Genomic DNA, 17,115 nt, shown 5'->3' on the forward strand with positions numbered 1-17,115 from the left:
AGGACAACCCCGATAGCAAAGATGTCTGTTAAAGATCTCTTCATCTGGAAACCACCAGCTGTGTACAAACATTTGATAGACATCTCATGTCAGTTTCACATTCTTAATCATAAACATTTTCTAAACGTCTACTTGACATCTGATAGGAAACATCCTAGTATTGCAGGTGAGCAAACACTCTAAAAATACATTGTGCAGATGTAAATGCAGAAGTCAAATAGACATCTCCGTGATGTACGTGTGCTATCAGTGAAATTCATGAATGTTCAACAATAATCAACAGGCTGCACATGAGGCCATGCAAAATTTATTAAATGCAATTGAAATCGAACATGTTACTTGAACAATACGACAGCACAGCGCCTGAAAGAAAATAAAAGAGATAGACGTGCTGGAGAGATTAGAGAACACACACTGTACAGTTATCTATCGATCGTGCTCATTTACAGTTAAATAACCCTTGTTGGTGCCTCGAAATGGCCAAATAACATTTGTTTCCAGTAGCCTAGTACCATTCTAGCGGATATAAGAAGTCAGCTACTGTGTATTCAGGGCTGTGCACATATTTCCATCCCAAACACCGACGACACATCTCTCAAACTACTCAAGAAGTGTTTGAATGGGAGAGAACAGGTGTGCAAGTTTATGTCTCGAGAGGCAAGCACCTAAAATTACAAATTTGTACGATTCCTACTGAAATCAAGGGCACAAAAGGAAGGCCGTTTTTTCATCTGGCAACAAAGCCTCTACCCGTATACAGCCACATACTGCCTTAAAATAATTAAAGGTGTAGTCAAATTTAGCTACCATAGTTTGGCAAATTTTTGCTGGCGAAATTGAGTCATTTCAATACTGGGAATTGAATTGAGGGCAAAGGATTTTCCAATGCAGATTTCGTACAGATTCATCCATACTGAGCGCTTTGACCAACAAAAAGTTGCTTGGTTTGAAAGTAAATTCAACATCGCTACACTGTTACCAATGGACCGGTTTTGCCAATTAAATTGTATATTTTTACCAAAATTTCGCAAATATGATCACATCTTAAGTGGGGATGCTAACAGACTAAGATTCGTAACATCGTAAAATGCCACACAGACTCCAGGCGTATACAAAATGCGGCATGTCGTAACCTCTTACAAACAAGTCCAAAAATGATTGATTTTTAGTATTTAAAATAATTTACCAATCAAACGATTTAGTCCTCAGTCGCAAAACATGGAAATTGCTCCAATGATCCGGTAAAATATATCATTTGGCAAACTGCTTTTAATACTGACCCGGGACAGAGAAATACTTCAGATCAGTCACCACAAGCATACATAACAGTATAAAAGTATTATGAAAATGATTATTACTCCAGCACATGATGCTATTCATCTTCATCCATGGAAATATCGTTCAAACAATTCAGTCAAAGATAATCAACCTGATTTGTTTTTTTTTAATCGCACCAACAATATAACAGAATGGTTTGGTTTTCTAACGCCTAGTCTTATTGAAGACCTTTCATGAAAGATAAATATTGATTCAATCATTATGCTGAACATTTCCATCAGTCGGTCCAAAACAACAACAACCCTATATATACATATATATAAAAAACGCCAACAGGAACGGAATGAAATGAATTCACAATCCTGCTGTGAATCAATGCCGTTAGATAATGTTAAAACCCATCAAAAGTGGGTTCGGCCTGCAAACTAAACCACTCACTGCACATTAGCACACTGGCTAGTGTATACTAGATATGACAGTACAGTACTAAACTGTTAGCATCACACGCTATGCATGTGAGAACCTTTCCATAAGCAGCCATACAATCATATCAGCACAGTCGTGACAAATAAATCAAATAAAAACAGGATTAAAACAAAGACAAAAAGCAACATAAGGCCACACGTCAACATTTGTGCAAGATTTCTGTACAAACTAAGAACATTCAGTGCTTTAGTATACCAAATTAAAATAAGTCATCCATGACAACTTTTCATTATTATTTTTTCTTTTTTTTTTGGCACATTTGAATAAAAACGACATGTATGCGGTGCAGTAAAACAACTTGAATCACACAATCTTGGATGTCTGAAACTTGAGTTAAATCCATTTGCAACCCCATAGAGTTTTACATTCCAGTTATGCATAATTTTACGCAGTCTTGTGTGTCCGAACGACAACTGACGGAAGAGTGTAAAAAGAGTTGTAAGATTGGATTATGTACACACAAGTGCATTGAAAATGTGTACGTCCGGCGTCGAGAAACACTAGGACTTCAGGGCCACTACTTTCTTCGGCGTTCCTGGTTTTTTGGTGTGCCACAGGTGGCTGTGGATCGTGATGGCATCCACGCTTGCCGACATGGTCTTGGCTGGAATTTGGCTGAACTGCTTCCTGTCTGAGTTGTACTTGTAGAGGCCGTCAACCATCTTGCGCGAGATGGTTTTAGGACCGATGCCGGCCAACTTGTTGATCTCCTCTGTGTCGGGGCAGTATGTGAAGACAGAGCGGAACTGGCAGCCAGAATCCCGGAACAGGATCAGGAAGTTGTTGGCCCCTGATTTCTCCATTTCCTTAAGAAAACAAATACATATAATTAATAAAATGTATAATATAAATTTAGTGGTGAAATTTTTTTTAAATTGAATTTCTGCAATAAAAAAAAAAAAGTTAACCTCTTAAACATGCTTTTTACAATTTTATGTAAACTTCACTGTTATCAGTACCAAATGCAACACAGAAAATAAAATAGGTTTTAATCTGTTGTGTTTCAGAAAGCAACAAAATATTAAATTACATTAAAATTCACTAAATAAAATATAATGCATTCATTGCATTTAATAGCTATATTATCAAATATTAAATTTAAAACAATAATAGTAGTTAATGGACATGCTTACTTCCAAAATCTTGTTTTTCTGTCCCTCATTGACTTTGCCAGCCAAACAGCAATGTGCCAAAGCATTCTGAATTATATGCTTATTTGATTTTGCACTGGGTTCCTTATATAATTTAGGACCTGTGGCAAAGAAATAGAAATGGTATTATGTAAGTTGATAACATAATATAAAAGATATTGTACCTTTGGAGTCTGCTGTTCATCCTCCAGTCCTCTAGAGGGAGCTGTCACCTGAAGTTCTCAGCATGTTTTATACATTGCATTTAATTATGTGCAGTATGTCCAAATGGTCATGTAGACAGTATTGCTCAGAACTAATATACAGGCTCCCTCTGGTGGACTGAAGCCTATAAATATTGTGAAACATTTTAATATTTTAAACCTGTGTATTCGGTATTGGACGTAAGTGAGGATGTGGTGGAACCATTCTCCCAGTCTTTCTCTTCATTACGGCTGCTGGAGCGAGTGGGCGACAGGCAACCATCTGCTGAATCAGGCCTACTGGGAGGACATGGTAAACTTGGGTCCCGCAATCCATCAGATTCAAGAATAGTGCTGATGCATCTATTCATATTATTATGTAAAATCAAGTAGTGACTGAACTGAATGTCATATATATATATATATATATATATATACTTTATTTAAATCTTCTTGGTATCAACATCAAACTAAAAATACTTTTAATGTGAAGTTTTTGAGAAAGCAACATAATATTAAGTGCACATTAAGCCTTTAAATAAGCCTCTTGCAAAAAGTGAAATGCAGATGTTTATTTTTGAAGTTTCAGCGCCATTCAGTGTCAGCGTGAAGGTTAGTGAACTTAAATATTTGCAGATTTAATAATGACAAAAAAGCTGTGATGGGTGAACTATAGTAGCCATCTTTATTGTTCAAAGATGGGATCATTCCTCGTGTTGCTGCCAAACGCAAAGCAAAACAGGATGTTCTTCTTGAACAGAAGATGGAAGCACAGAATCTTATCCAACTACGACTGACCTTCTATTTCTCACACTAGGAGAGCTCAAATAGAAGAAAAGCCTGCCAGATGCTAAGCTGTGGCTTCTAAGAAGCAAGAACATTCAAGAATACGAAGGGAAAATACAGAGAATTCAAAAGATACTGGGTTAGTTTTGTACAGTAATGCTAGAGAAAAATACAGAATTACAGGGAAACACAGGAAGTAAACTCATTATCATTCTGCCGACTGCTTGAAGTGCTTTTTACCTTTGTGTTTTCTTATCCGAGTTGACACTGTCATTATCTCCAAGAGACACCAGAGACAGGCTGGAAACTGAAAAAACACGAGGTCGTGAACCTGGATGCAAAACACAAAACAGGACAGGACCCACAGTTACACAAGACAACAGCAAGCCCGCCAAACTTTGTGTTACCCTCATAACATTACAGCTCTCTGCAATAATGTTGCCAACAGTCTCTCTAACTCCTTCAAACGTTCTAAACACACACAAAAGTGTGTGATTTGAAAGATTCTTAAAGGAATCCAGCCGGCTTGGTTTAATTAATTCAAATGAGTTCAAGAAGAGTCCTTTGAAAATAGTTGGAAATAAGTTAGAAAGTTAATAAATTGGTTAGAATAGATATTTAGGCAAGTACAGTTCTAGAGTACTTGTTAGGGGGAAATACAGAGGGATGCAGTGAGCTGGACAGGAAAAGGCTGAGAGTAGCACAAAGCATGCAGTGCTGGACTTTGCCGGTAGGGGGCGCCCTTTACCTGCCGTGGCCCTGACAGGAGTCCTGGGGGACTCCATCACATCTCTGTGGATGGACTTGGGTCGTGGTTTTCTCTGTTTGGCCCCCATAGGCCGTGGTTTGACAAGCGTGTCCATGTCCTCCATAAGCTTCAGCTGTTTTCTCCTCAGGTACTCCTGTTTGATAAACTCCCGCCGGGCTTTGTCTTCTTCCTTCTTCATGCGATCTTCCTCTGCTTTCAATCTGTGGAAAAATACCGATATTGAAATTAAAGATGAGGGGGGAGGGGTTTAGATTTAGTGATTGACAGCTGGACTGGGTGTTACCTGGCCTCTTCTTTCTTTTGCTCAAGCTCCGCCTCTAGCTGTTGTTTCCTTTGCTGGCTCTCCCGTTCTCTTTTCAGCCTTTTCTCCAGAATTGCTGCTCGTTTCATGGCCATGCTGTCCTCTTCCTTCATATCATCCTTACAACATGAACACATTATCAGAATGGACATTAAGAATCTCTGTCAATGTCTTACGTTCAAGTCTAACTAGTATCTGAACAAGGAATCTGAAGGCAATTTACTGATGTTAATGTTACGAGTCTGAATGAGCCAGATACGCAACACTGCTCATACTCCCTGCAGAACGTCAACACCATAAAATAAATTATTTATTTGACTTAGTTGTCTGACCTAGATCAAACTGCTGCATTTTCAAGAGATCTGTCCCAAGCTAACCTCCTTCTGCGACTGTTCACGCTAAAAATAATTTTGTTCACTATAGTCACAAAGCAGCATTTTCCTGAGGTAAAGCTATGGTAATACACCATTTTGGGTTATAACTATGGCCCTTAAAGGTGTTGTATGTAAGATTGACTCTACTAAAGCATAAAAATACCACAATATGTTTGCAGATATTTAAGAAACATGCTAAATTAACATACTTGTTTATCTGAAAAACAATGCTATAGTCAGTTATTCCCCTTTGAAAATGTGCGTTCTGGGCCAGAATGTCAGTCTCTGTTTTGGTTTGTGAAACCCGTCCACTGCTAGTTTACCCAACTGTATCTCGCCACCTCGGATTGCCAGTTGACAGAAAACACAACGCATTTCATTTCATTCATTAAGTGCTTTTTGTTCCTGTTTGTGTCATCAAGTCTGAGAAGGTGGGGCCGGGTTGAAATAAACACTCTACAAAATGTTACATTTGGACTGCGATACCTAGTTCAACCATTCGGTGACATTCCTACATACAGTACCTTTAACAGATAAAACAGTTTCTTAATAAAATGTGTCAGGCACTCGCCACCGCAATGCTAAAGCCATTGCTAACTTTCTCTAGATGATTGCTTACTGGTCCAAAACAACATAGCCTAACATCAATAAAGTCAAGAAATGTAATATCCTCAATAAACCACATAATTGAAGGTAGAATTCAAGTTCATAGACCCAATGGTGTGTGACCATGTGATTTTATCACACCAAATTTTAACAGGTAAGCAATAGTAATAGTGATGCTTTCCTTAGCATTAACCTCTAAGTATTCACACGTGGTAGTGAAAGAGAATTTCCAAGCGTCCTTAATCTATTGATTAAGACAAGGATCTTCTGACATTCATATCTACCTTAAAGAAGAATCCATGGCACATTTTCTGCTCATCGTCCAGATTTTCCCCTGAGGTCTCCTTCTCGCCTTCATCTTGTAATGTCTGTCCATCCAGGGGCTTGAGAACAGACAATGGAACCTCAATCAAATTTTTGTTGGTCTGATAGGCAATATCAGTTGGCTCGGTGGGAGTGACAATGACGGTCTCCATTACGATCTGCGTCAAAACTTCCGACACACTAGATTCCACTGCCGGCTTTATCTCATTTGCTGGCTTCTTCAGCTGTTCCCTTTCTTCTGGCTCCTTGGCTGACAAGTCAACATCTTCAGTTACAGCCTGTTGGGTTTCATTGGATGGGGAGGTAATGGTACCAGAAGAACATTCAATCGATAACGACTCAAGGCCTTGTTCTATGTCTTTGTCTGTGGCTTCAACTCCTGATGGTGGTTTCTTCTCATTTCCCAAATAAGAAAATGAGCAGTACATGGACTGAGATGGGGAGAACCTTCTTAAGCGCGGTATGCTGTCCACCGACTGTGGAACGGTCAGGACACGGTTGAAGGGAGTGACCTTTAGCTCACTGGGTCTGGGTGTCCTTGGTGTCTTTGAATGGAAAGAAGCAGACTTCCTCTTAAGGTTTGTTGGGGAACGGTGCATAGCTCTAGGAGAATCCGCAGGTGAGGGAGACCCAGAAGAGCGCGCCCCACTCCCTCGGAGATCTCGCACCTGCTTTTGTGGAGAAGGTTGAGGTGGCGACACAACCCAAGCCTGTTGCTCCCGCATCTGCATGATTACCTCCTGCTGCTGGGCCAGCCGCTGCATCTCGTTCTGCAAGAAGCTTAGGGAAGCATTGAGCTTCTCAATGGAACGTGTGTATTCCATCAGGTCTGCCTCGGATGTACCGTCCTCACCCGCAGACTTCACCGGAGACTTGAATGGCTGAGGTGTCTCCGCTGGTGTCTTGCTTCCCTCTGAGCTAGGAGTGTCCTCCTGAGAAGGTGAGGTGCCATCTACTCCTTTCCTCTTGACAACTGTGAGGAAGGCACTGCGTCCCATCTTCTGGCGGTGTCGGGTAAAAGCAGCCTCTACTTTCTTCTTCTGAGCCTCAATAGCTCGACGCTTCTCCTCAAGTCTCATACGCAGCTGCACCATTTCCGCAGCCATGGCATGCCCCGGGTCTTTGAATGGCTGATGTGCAGGGCTCACCTCAGGTGATGGAGCCCAGGAAACCGAGTGAGGAATGCCAAGATCTAATCCATCTGGTGTTGTACTTTGGGAAGCAGCACCTTTTGCCTCCATGTTTGGATTCAGTTTACGGAGTTTCTGCTCAGCAAAGCTGGTCATCTTAATCCCAGGTGTAAAAGCAGGGGTACTTCCAGCAGGGGACTTGCTGCTTAGGGTGCTGGGACATGGGCTTGTAGAGCCCTGGCTATGGGAAGCTCTTGCTTCAAAGTCTTGATCTGTGTCAAGCTCCATGCTGACAGTACAATCCCTTAGGGATGAATCCTCATCTAGTGTCTCTTGGATGTCCTCTGTCCGCACATGGATGCCGGTGTCTACTTCAGTGGTGGATGTGCTAGCAATCCCTTTGGATGATTCTGAAACTGAGTCTAGCCCGCCATCCTTTGCTTCAGGGTTCAAATCACTTTTATTCTGGAGGTGAAGAAAGAAGCCCTCAGTGGGCACATGGGCCCTGGGGCTCTGAGATTTCTTCTCTGAGTTGTGGATGATCTCAAGGGCCTCTTCAATGCTAGGTGGCCCTGAGCCATTTAGATGGCTATTATGATTTCCTGACAGGCTGTCAGGACAGACTTCCTCCTCAATGCCCATGTTCTTGCCATTAACTGGCTGAAAAGACAGGTTTCTCTTGATGCCCCTGGTGCCGTGGGGCATCTTGGAACCAAAACCTTCAGTGCTGACAGACCGAGTCATCCCTCGTCCAGTAGGTGTTTGATTGGTGCTCTCTTTATCAAATGGGATTTCAAAGAACAATCCCTGAGCAGCAGACCTGAAGAAAGAATAGAGGATGGTATCCAGTTGGCATGCATTTTCAAACTTTATGTCTTTAATTCTCAATAATGAGATGAACTTGCACTTACTTCTCTTTGGGCCAAATACCCATAAAGCTTTCCACAAATGACATTGAGGTCGATCTCTTGATCTCACCTGCACAGCACACATGTATAACTTATATAGAACTGGGTGCATTTCATATTAAGATTAAAATTTTGTTGTCATAAAACATTTTTTTAGGCCTTTTAAATTTACCCGAGCCTGAAGTCTGTGGTTGAGGTCGGAGCGGGAGACTTTGACATGAACATAAGAAATATGAATATCAATCAAATTTTACGTTTAATTAATTTCAATTAATACAGGCATTCATTGTAAATTAAGAAGAAGGGGGAGGTTTTTAATAAAAGAGACTTTTGAGATACCTTGGTCTGTCTGGACTAGGTGGTTGTTCCATGAAACTTCTCTTAGTGACCTTTGAGATGGGCACAGATGGCAGATATTTCAATGAAGGGGCTGGTGCTAGAAATGACAAGACAAATGTGTCAGTATACAAACCAAGACCATTGGCTAATATTTCTAAAAAATTCATTCTTTTGTAATATTAGTCTACCTTCAGTATCCAACACCTGAGGCTGGATGAATGGTGGCTTAACAACCTCAAACCACCAGAAGAGCTCAGCCATAAACACAAGATAGTTATTCTGGTAAAAACAAACAAACACATTAACTTTTTTTCCAAAATAATGCACATGCTTGTATAAAACTAGTTTGTGTAATCCTCCTCTCCCGCAAGATGTTTCTGCAATTCTCTTAATCCTGGTAATGCATGAACGGACACCACCTGGAAATAGGAGTTCCCTTTTCCTTCAAATTTAGTTGTATAGCTTGCTTATATATATATATATATATAGAATGCTGAGGGATTTTATACTTTATGGTACAGTATATATATGTAGCTTTTTTTTGTCTAATAATGCACACATGCTTTTTTGTGCTATAAACAACATCTTTATGCCAAAACTACAGAATTCATGACCTTGAATTCATAGAGGGTACCTGACATGATGAAATATGTCTATGATACACTATTCCCACTCAGCAGAATTTACATCTAGCAGTTTAAAGGCACAGGGTAACTGCAGCAATTATCCAAGGCCATTCCCAGAAGACTTTACCTCAGCATTTTAATTGACTTTCAACAAAGAGTCCTTGCTCTCTTTATAGCCTACAGTAGCTCTAGACACTCAAAGCCACATCTATTGCATATATACAAATGATTAAAGCATTTACACATATAATCCAAGGCATCAGTTGTCCATCCATCCATCCATCTTCTACCGCTTATCCGGGGCCGGGTCGCGGGGGCAGCAGTCTAAGCAGAGAACCCCAGACTTCCCTCTCCCTAGACACTTCCTCCAGCTCTTCTGGGGGGACACCGAGGCGTTCCCAGGCCAGCCGGGAGACATAGTCTCTCCAGCGTGTCCTAGGTCTCCCCCGGGGTCTCCTCCCAGTGGGATGTGCCCGGAACACCTTCCCGGGAAGGCGTCCAGGAGGCATCCGGAACAGATGCCCGAGCCACCTCAGCTGACCCCTCTCGATGTGGAGGAGCAGCGGCTCTACTCTGAGCTCCTCCCGGGTGACTGAGCTTCTCACCCTATCTCTAAGGGATCGCCCAGCCACCCTGCGGAGAAAGCACATTTCGGCCGCCTGTATCCGGGATCTTGTCCTTTCGGTCATGACCCAAAGCTCATGACCATAGGTGAGAGTAGGAACGTAGATTGACCGGTAAATCGAGATCATTTAAAAAAGACTTTAATAATAACATAAGTGTCACATACTTTCAAATTAACAAAGATAAAGCTACCCATTGTCAATTAATTTAAATAGTTAATGGTGAAATTTGTACACAACCTCACTGATTTTATGCAATGTCACACATCCCATCTACCAATGCTATTGGCAATAACTAAAGGAATAAATTTAGGGGTCCACTAACAACATTTATATGGAGTGGATGAAAGAGTCGAAGCAGGTGGGTTTGTACCCAGATGGTGTTTGGCAAATGCGTCCTCTCCCCCATCTGCCTGCCTACGTACTTATTCACACACAAAGCCTGAACGTATTATTAGAAGGTTTATCTGTAGTTTTGGAGGGGGGTGGATGTTGCTTTTAGGGGTGTCAATTTTTAAGTGTTAATTTATTACAAATAATTACATTTAAAATAATGTGAAAAAATGAATCATGCTTCCTCACCAGTATGCAAATTCCTTAATAACAGCACGCCAACAGAATCATTAAAAAAAATTTTTTTCAAAATATGCTAATTTTCATTGGTGAATTTGCATATATTTTTGCATTAATTGCATGTATCAATTTTTATTAAGAAAGGACCCAGACAAGTTTGCAAATTGCAGAAAACCAAATTAAATATGAAAAATTAAAAATGAAAAATCTAACTTCTATTCATTTGTTAATCTATTTAACCAGGGGATTTCAGGTCACAATACAGTCCAGATTCAAAGCTGCACCTCACTACATGAAGCACATGTGCTAACCACACTCAACATATTAATAAAAGGAAGCAGCTGGGATTAGATTAGCTCTGACAGAAACTGGGTCAAGGTTACATCTCAGTGACCTGCTCTCGATTCCACTCATATTTCTGAGATTCAGCTCTGAAGTCTGGCACTGTATCACTGTATCAGATGGTTAGGTGCTAATAAATCTCAACATCCTGTGAGAATTTGGTACCATTCGTGGAATAACACTTTAAACAAAAAAACAGGTGGAACCAGTATCATTGCTCTCTGTTTAGAGTTTATTTAGGTCATTTTTAACAACATCCTTGTGGTTCAGTAAATGTGGCCAGGTTTCCAAATCCTTACCATAAAATGCCAAGCTACATCTCCACATTCATTTGTCACAGCCACTGAAACCAGAGTTCAACAGCAACAGCAGAAATGTCTGTTCCATCAACATCTCAAGAAGAACCAAAGACTTATCCTTCTTGGCAGCAGATGTTCTTTCTCTCCAGTCCAGAGAGGACCGAGATCAAAGACATGAAGGCATAACATTCAGAACAAAAACTCTTCACTTCACTCTATCACTTTCAGCCCATAGAGTGGTTTATAACTGACCAAGTAGTTTGAAGGTAAGAATCTCCAGTTTGACAGTATCTAAAACTCGTAAAACAACTTTTTTTTTCCAATTCTTAATAATGTTTTGATATCTTAAGAAGAAGAAAATCTCACAAAAAGAGTATTTCCCAGGGAAAAGCACAGAATAAAAGACTTAAAAAACGTCTTGCTGTAGAAAAGCTCTTCAGATCTTTTCAAAATGGCTTATTCAAAATGGCTTATATTTAAATATATTTTAGGCATTTTTAATGTGATTGTATTGCTGTTTAAGTGAATGGCACCAGTCTTCAGAGAATCTGCTTCCATTGGAAAGCTGGTTTAAGCACCAAGTTTGAAGGCATGCCTCATGCTTTTGGCTTTTTAACAGGTATAAAGTCAAATCCCACAGGCAGCACTTGCGCTACTGTGAGAAAAGGGCTCCAATTAACTGCATATTCCACGGCCAGAGAAATTTGACAAACCTTGACCTACAGTTATAAACGCATAAACCAATGAATTATGAAAGCAAGAAACTTGGGGAACTTGAGGGTCTCTAACTGGAAGATACAAGCTGTATCTGAAGGCTTACTTTGATGGAAGAATGAGCGTAGAGCATGTCCTCCAGACTGAAGTGGCAGCAATGGTTCAAGTGTTCCTTACAGAAGTCCTGGATGAGCTGGAGGTTGTGCAGACTTTCTGCCAGCGACATGGTCTCCTTCAGGCAAATGTCTGCAAATCAAAGACGATTCAAAGTGCTACACTAATCAGCCGCTTCTCAGCAAGACAGATCATCCAGCCTGTTTGGCAGATTTGACAAGGGCTCAACCAATCACAGAGAAGCCCATTAATCATGGAGTCTAAATGACACTCATGTGATTCAGGTTTGCGTTTGGAGATAAATGTAATTGCATCCTTCATTTGATGTTACAGCTAGGTGGAGATTCAGCACTAGACCTCTTCATCACTGTGATTAGATTAACAGGAATTCAAGATGATTAAAGTCACATAAATGTTTCTAAATGAGTACTTGAAGACTATTGCAGGGCTCCAAACAAAAAAATCGAGTAAGGAGCCATTGGCTCCTATAAGAAAAAAAACTTAGGTGCCAAACGATTTTTTTAGGTGCCACAGAATAAACATGTTTTATGCGTTTTATTTAAATTATTTATTTTACATTTTAACTTTTTAATCATACTGACGTGTTTATGTCTCATCTTTTATTGACTTCATCAGCATTTTAATCCATCTTGTAGATGACCTGGGAATGAAGGTTCACTTAAAGTGGGAGCTAAATGTCTTTTCCAACTTGAAACATACAGTCATGCGTTGTTTATTACACAAAATCTGTACCAATGTCATGGCTCATAAGCATCACTTGGCCCCTGAGTATAGTTTGGGGTCCTATGAGAGTTTTGTCATACTCTCTTAAAAATAAAGGTGCTTCATGATACCATAGAAGAACCTTTTTTTTCCTGTCTAAATGGTTTCATAAAGAACTTTTAACATTTGAAGACAATAACAGATTATGAAAAGGTCAGAAAAAGATGGTTCTTCAAAGAGCCTTTGACTGAATGGTTCTTTGTGGAACCAAAATTGTTCTGTGAAGAACCTTTTAACTTAAGCTCCTTTATTTTTAAGAGTGCATGTCTTTTACACTTTCATTCTGTTTTTCTTAATTAGACCAATTGAATTTTATAGGAGGAGTTGAATCATGTAGAGAACAGGTTAAGTAAAAACATTAAAATTCAATAGCTCATAAATATAGCAAAATGCTCCTCTTTATAGTTATTTTTCTAGCTGACTGATGAGCTTATGGACACCGAAAGGTTACCGAGGTTAATATTACGTTGCAATGTTTACAAGCTTTACACGTTTTCCGCAGTTTGAAAGTGTTGTACTGTAGAATCTCTTATAAAATAGCCTACCGTTTGATGTTAATTCATGTTCATTATGTACTCGTAGTAAAGAGCAAGGTATGATAGGTTCACGTGCTGCTTGAACTGAGGCACTACTCGCGATCGCGCCTGCCGCAGTGTTTTCCACGCGTTTTTAGGCGCGATATGTGAACGGCCCCTTAAAGAGCACCAAAACTGTATTTATTGTTTGAATTTTGTTATGAATTTGGAATAATTTTAAAGCTGATACTTTGTAAATTAAAAAGTAACAAAGCACAAAGCTTTTTGCGATTACTGGACGGCAAGTGCACTTCAAATAATGAAGTTCATGCATTAACAGAACACAGCATTGACTGAGATCTTGTTAAGAAGAAGCCTTATAATTATAAACGAGAACTGTTAACGATATTGCCAATATCCACACAGATGACAGCTTTACCTGTTGTAGTTTGTTCAAGTTATGAACGAAATAGAGGCTGTTTCTCTTCAAGTCTCCATCATTTCTCTCTCTCGCGCGTTTATCAGGTATGTGTCAGCGCTGCTGCGCGGCAGATGAGGACTGTTTAAAACTCTTTTTCCGACTAAAACTTCGATGCGCATTCTCTCAATGCACGAACATAACCAAAGATGTGAATGCAAAACAATCAGGAAAAAAGGCATTATATGCATTTTTTACATTTTTTAAGAGATAACATGTAAATACATAGGCTATAGTCGCCAGTGGCGACCTCAGCAAAAACTTCACTCGCATTTTAATATTTATGGTCGCAAATGCGACCGTTTTAATCGCAGTTTGGAGCCCTGTATTGTATTCACTAATTCAAAGCAAAATGGCTGAATGTCATGGATTTGTAAAAATAACATTTAAAAATATAATATGTACAGTAGGTTGCAAGGTTTTTTTCCTATGGATGATCCAATCTCTGAGTTTTTAAAGATATGAGTGAAATAAACAGGAGGAAACTTATAGACTACTTTAAAAGGTAGACTATTTTTGCGTTAGTCACTACTGACTCACTACTTGGTTAGGAACATGTAAGCTACCTGTTTGTTGCCACAGGGTGAGATTTGTGAAGCAAAAGCTTATGCTTTAGAAACATTTTCAGGGCGTGAATTTGGGTGCGGGATTGCGTGTATTATGCATAATTTTACTCACTTCCGCAGATTCTGCACTTATAATATGGGAAATTCCTGCAGACATTTCAGCGTGAAAGACACTCAGGACAGTTGATGGATTGTATCTGCATGTGTTATTAAATCTGGGCAATTAAACATTCAAGAATTGTTAAACCATTCATGTGCAATAAGCAGCAAAAGAGCACTCAGTACTGGTGCATTCTCTGAGAGACAGTTTCCTGTGTGCACATGATGCTTCTCAGACAGTTTGCGAATGCTGAATATTTTGTATTTATATTCTCTACTTTAATCATTTAACATCATTCCTATATTTGATAGTGACACAAAGTAGAAGGCACAGTCCTACAGAAAGATTTTATTGTCATCAGATATAGCACACTGCCAGGCCAGCGTCTAGAATGAACAGGGTTTTAGTTAGGGATGGGTACCGAAACCCGGTATTAAAATGGCCCTGGGGCTAAATTATGAAAGACCGTAGTATCAGTAAGATCTGACGCTATCGGTTCTGCATTCGGTACTGGAGGGAAAAAATTAATGTACTATGTATTTTTGCTTAATAATATTATTGTGCACATCTCACCAAACATTTCTAATGTGGGATCATATTAAGACGTTTGTCTGTGAGATCTGCGAGATCTCTCATGCGCGCCGCGGAGGCTGTCTGTCAGTCACACACACACACAACAAGAACGAGCGCAGCGCACACACACGCATAAAGGGCCGTTCACATATCGCGTCTTTTGCGCGCATTTTTCAGAATGCCACAAAGCGCACCGCAGGTCATGTAGCTTCCTCACCTTTTCCGTAAAAACGTTGAAAGCTCAGCCAAGATGAAGGAACAGCTGATAGCTGTATGTGGATTTTTAAATTAAATTAGTAGCAGAGCTACTGCAAGCAGTTTTTAGTGCTGCAAATCCATTTATCCATTGCTGAAATTTCCGCGTCTTCATGGAGAGAGCAGGTCATGGTTGCTTAGCAACGGCAGACTCCTCAGGAGCGCAACTGCCCGAAGGCTTTGGGGAAAAAAAATCAGAAAGCAGCGTGCCTAGCGTTTCCCACATGTTTTTAGACGCGATATGTGAACGGCCCCTTACAGTATGAAAACTCCCGCTTAATACAAAGAGTGACGATGGCGTATTAAGTATAAAGTGTGGTTATACTTCACTAGAGTTGATGCAGACAACGCTGGTTGTCATAAGTGCAACACAATTTTTGCATGTAAGGGAAACACAAGCAATCTGTCAAAGCATCTTTCAAAAGTGCATTATGTGCAGTGAGAGAAATGAGTTTTCGACTGCCTAACACAACACAAGGTAACACAACACAAAGTACCGATAAGAATACCGTTAAAGTACCGGACCGTAAAGCAGTATCGGTAAGAGTAGTAATACCGTTAAAACCATAACGATACCCATCCCTAGTTTTAGCGTTCATTGCAGAGGGATCTCTCAATCTGTTATATTTTACAGTTTGTCAACTAATATAAGATTATAAGCTTTGCACACGTGCACCCTTAGAAAATGTGAAACCTTATAGCCTCTTACATAAATCCCAATATAACTTGATTAGAATCCCCCCCCCCCCAAATTTTCTATGGTTTGTTGTGAAATGTTATGAAACAAAATATAAAGTATAAAATATAAATATAATAATATTATAATTGTATTACTACTACTATTATTACTAAGTTTTTCAGAATATAAAATAATACTATTATTGTGGATAATGTTTTTTGATTAAATCTTATGAATTTTTTTTTTAATAATATTAAAAAAATATTGTGAAAAATAGAAATAAAATAATAGTAAACTTTTATTAGTACTATCATTTATAATAATATAGAATATTACACAGTATTAATGTGGATATTGTTTATTTATTAACATCTTTATTTTTTCTCATATAATTTTTTCAAAATATTGTGAAAAATAGAAATATAATAATAACATATTAATATTAATACAAATATAATATAAAGGCAAAGGGTATAAATATATATATATAATATATAAAAAATAAACATTTTTCAAAACACGTTTTTTTTAATGAAATGTTATAAAATATGTAGAAAAATAATATTATACTTATATCAATACTATCATTTTTTATTTTATAATATAAAACATAATAAAATATATTTTTTGAAGAAATGTTAGCAAAAAAAAGTGTCCATTGTATAACATTTTCAAAAAATTGTGAAAATACGTCTCCATGAATACATCTATCATCCATTGTCATTTACATTGTCATGATATTAAATGAAACATTTTTTTTTAGTGTATGAGTTGCATTGCTTCTGATGATCTGAGTACAATAACTCCACTGGCATTCAATAAGGAAGTAAATGGGGCTCATTTTGATTCAGTAGCTTACACACACTATTCTCTCTGAACCTTGTGTATTATTTAGTGCGCAGTAACGCTGAAGGTTTGGCAGGTTTATGTACCTTCCAGGAGGACGATGGCGGGGCAGTAAAAGTGCAGGAGGGCGGCGAGGGCACAGCCATCCGTGCTGTCCTTCAGGAGGTTGTCCACTGGAGGGATCCACGGCATCATCTTAGGCAGAACCTGCTCCCTCCTGTAACGTGCCTGGAGCAAACAGTGAAGTGACATTCAGCCAAGTATGGTGACCCATACTCAGAATTTGTGCTCTGCATTTAACCCATCCGAAATGCACACACACAGAGCAGTGAACACACACACACACACTGTGAGCACACACCCGGAGCAGTGGGCAGCCATTTATGCTGCGGCGC

The 17,115-nt window shown here is 39.3% G+C and overlaps 1 protein-coding gene across 11 annotated transcripts in view; it reads right to left on the minus strand.

Annotated features, from left to right (window-relative positions):
• Nucleotides 1-291: 291 nt before the first annotated feature.
• The window catches only part of camsap2a (calmodulin regulated spectrin-associated protein family, member 2a), a 46,828-nt gene continuing 30,004 nt past the window's right edge, over nucleotides 292-17,115 (minus strand). For 3 of the 11 annotated variants that reach the window (XM_059544076.1, XM_059544080.1, XM_059544075.1), the window contains 14 exons: nucleotides 16,807-16,948; nucleotides 11,918-12,057; nucleotides 8,823-8,913; nucleotides 8,635-8,731; nucleotides 8,468-8,505; nucleotides 8,299-8,365; nucleotides 6,218-8,207; nucleotides 4,936-5,072; nucleotides 4,632-4,852; nucleotides 4,124-4,214; nucleotides 3,896-3,961; nucleotides 3,279-3,397; nucleotides 2,898-3,016; nucleotides 292-2,570 (listed from right to left, as the gene is read on the minus strand). In XM_059544076.1, the coding sequence (XP_059400059.1) occupies nucleotides 2,265-2,570; nucleotides 2,898-3,016; nucleotides 3,279-3,397; nucleotides 3,896-3,961; nucleotides 4,124-4,214; nucleotides 4,632-4,852; nucleotides 4,936-5,072; nucleotides 6,218-8,207; nucleotides 8,299-8,365; nucleotides 8,468-8,505; nucleotides 8,635-8,731; nucleotides 8,823-8,913; nucleotides 11,918-12,057; nucleotides 16,807-16,948 (3,624 nt within the window). In that variant the 3' untranslated portion in view covers nucleotides 292-2,264. The remainder of the gene's footprint in view (nucleotides 2,571-2,897; nucleotides 3,017-3,278; nucleotides 3,398-3,895; nucleotides 3,962-4,123; nucleotides 4,215-4,631; nucleotides 4,853-4,935; nucleotides 5,073-6,217; nucleotides 8,208-8,298; nucleotides 8,366-8,467; nucleotides 8,506-8,634; nucleotides 8,732-8,822; nucleotides 8,914-11,917; nucleotides 12,058-16,806; nucleotides 16,949-17,115) is intronic. The other 8 variants (XM_059544085.1, XM_059544081.1, XM_059544077.1 and 5 more) reach the window with 7 other exon arrangements.

The sequence above is a fragment of the Carassius carassius genome, chromosome 48, assembly GCF_963082965.1.
Source record: "Carassius carassius chromosome 48, fCarCar2.1, whole genome shotgun sequence".
Taxonomy (NCBI): domain Eukaryota; kingdom Metazoa; phylum Chordata; class Actinopteri; order Cypriniformes; family Cyprinidae; genus Carassius; species Carassius carassius.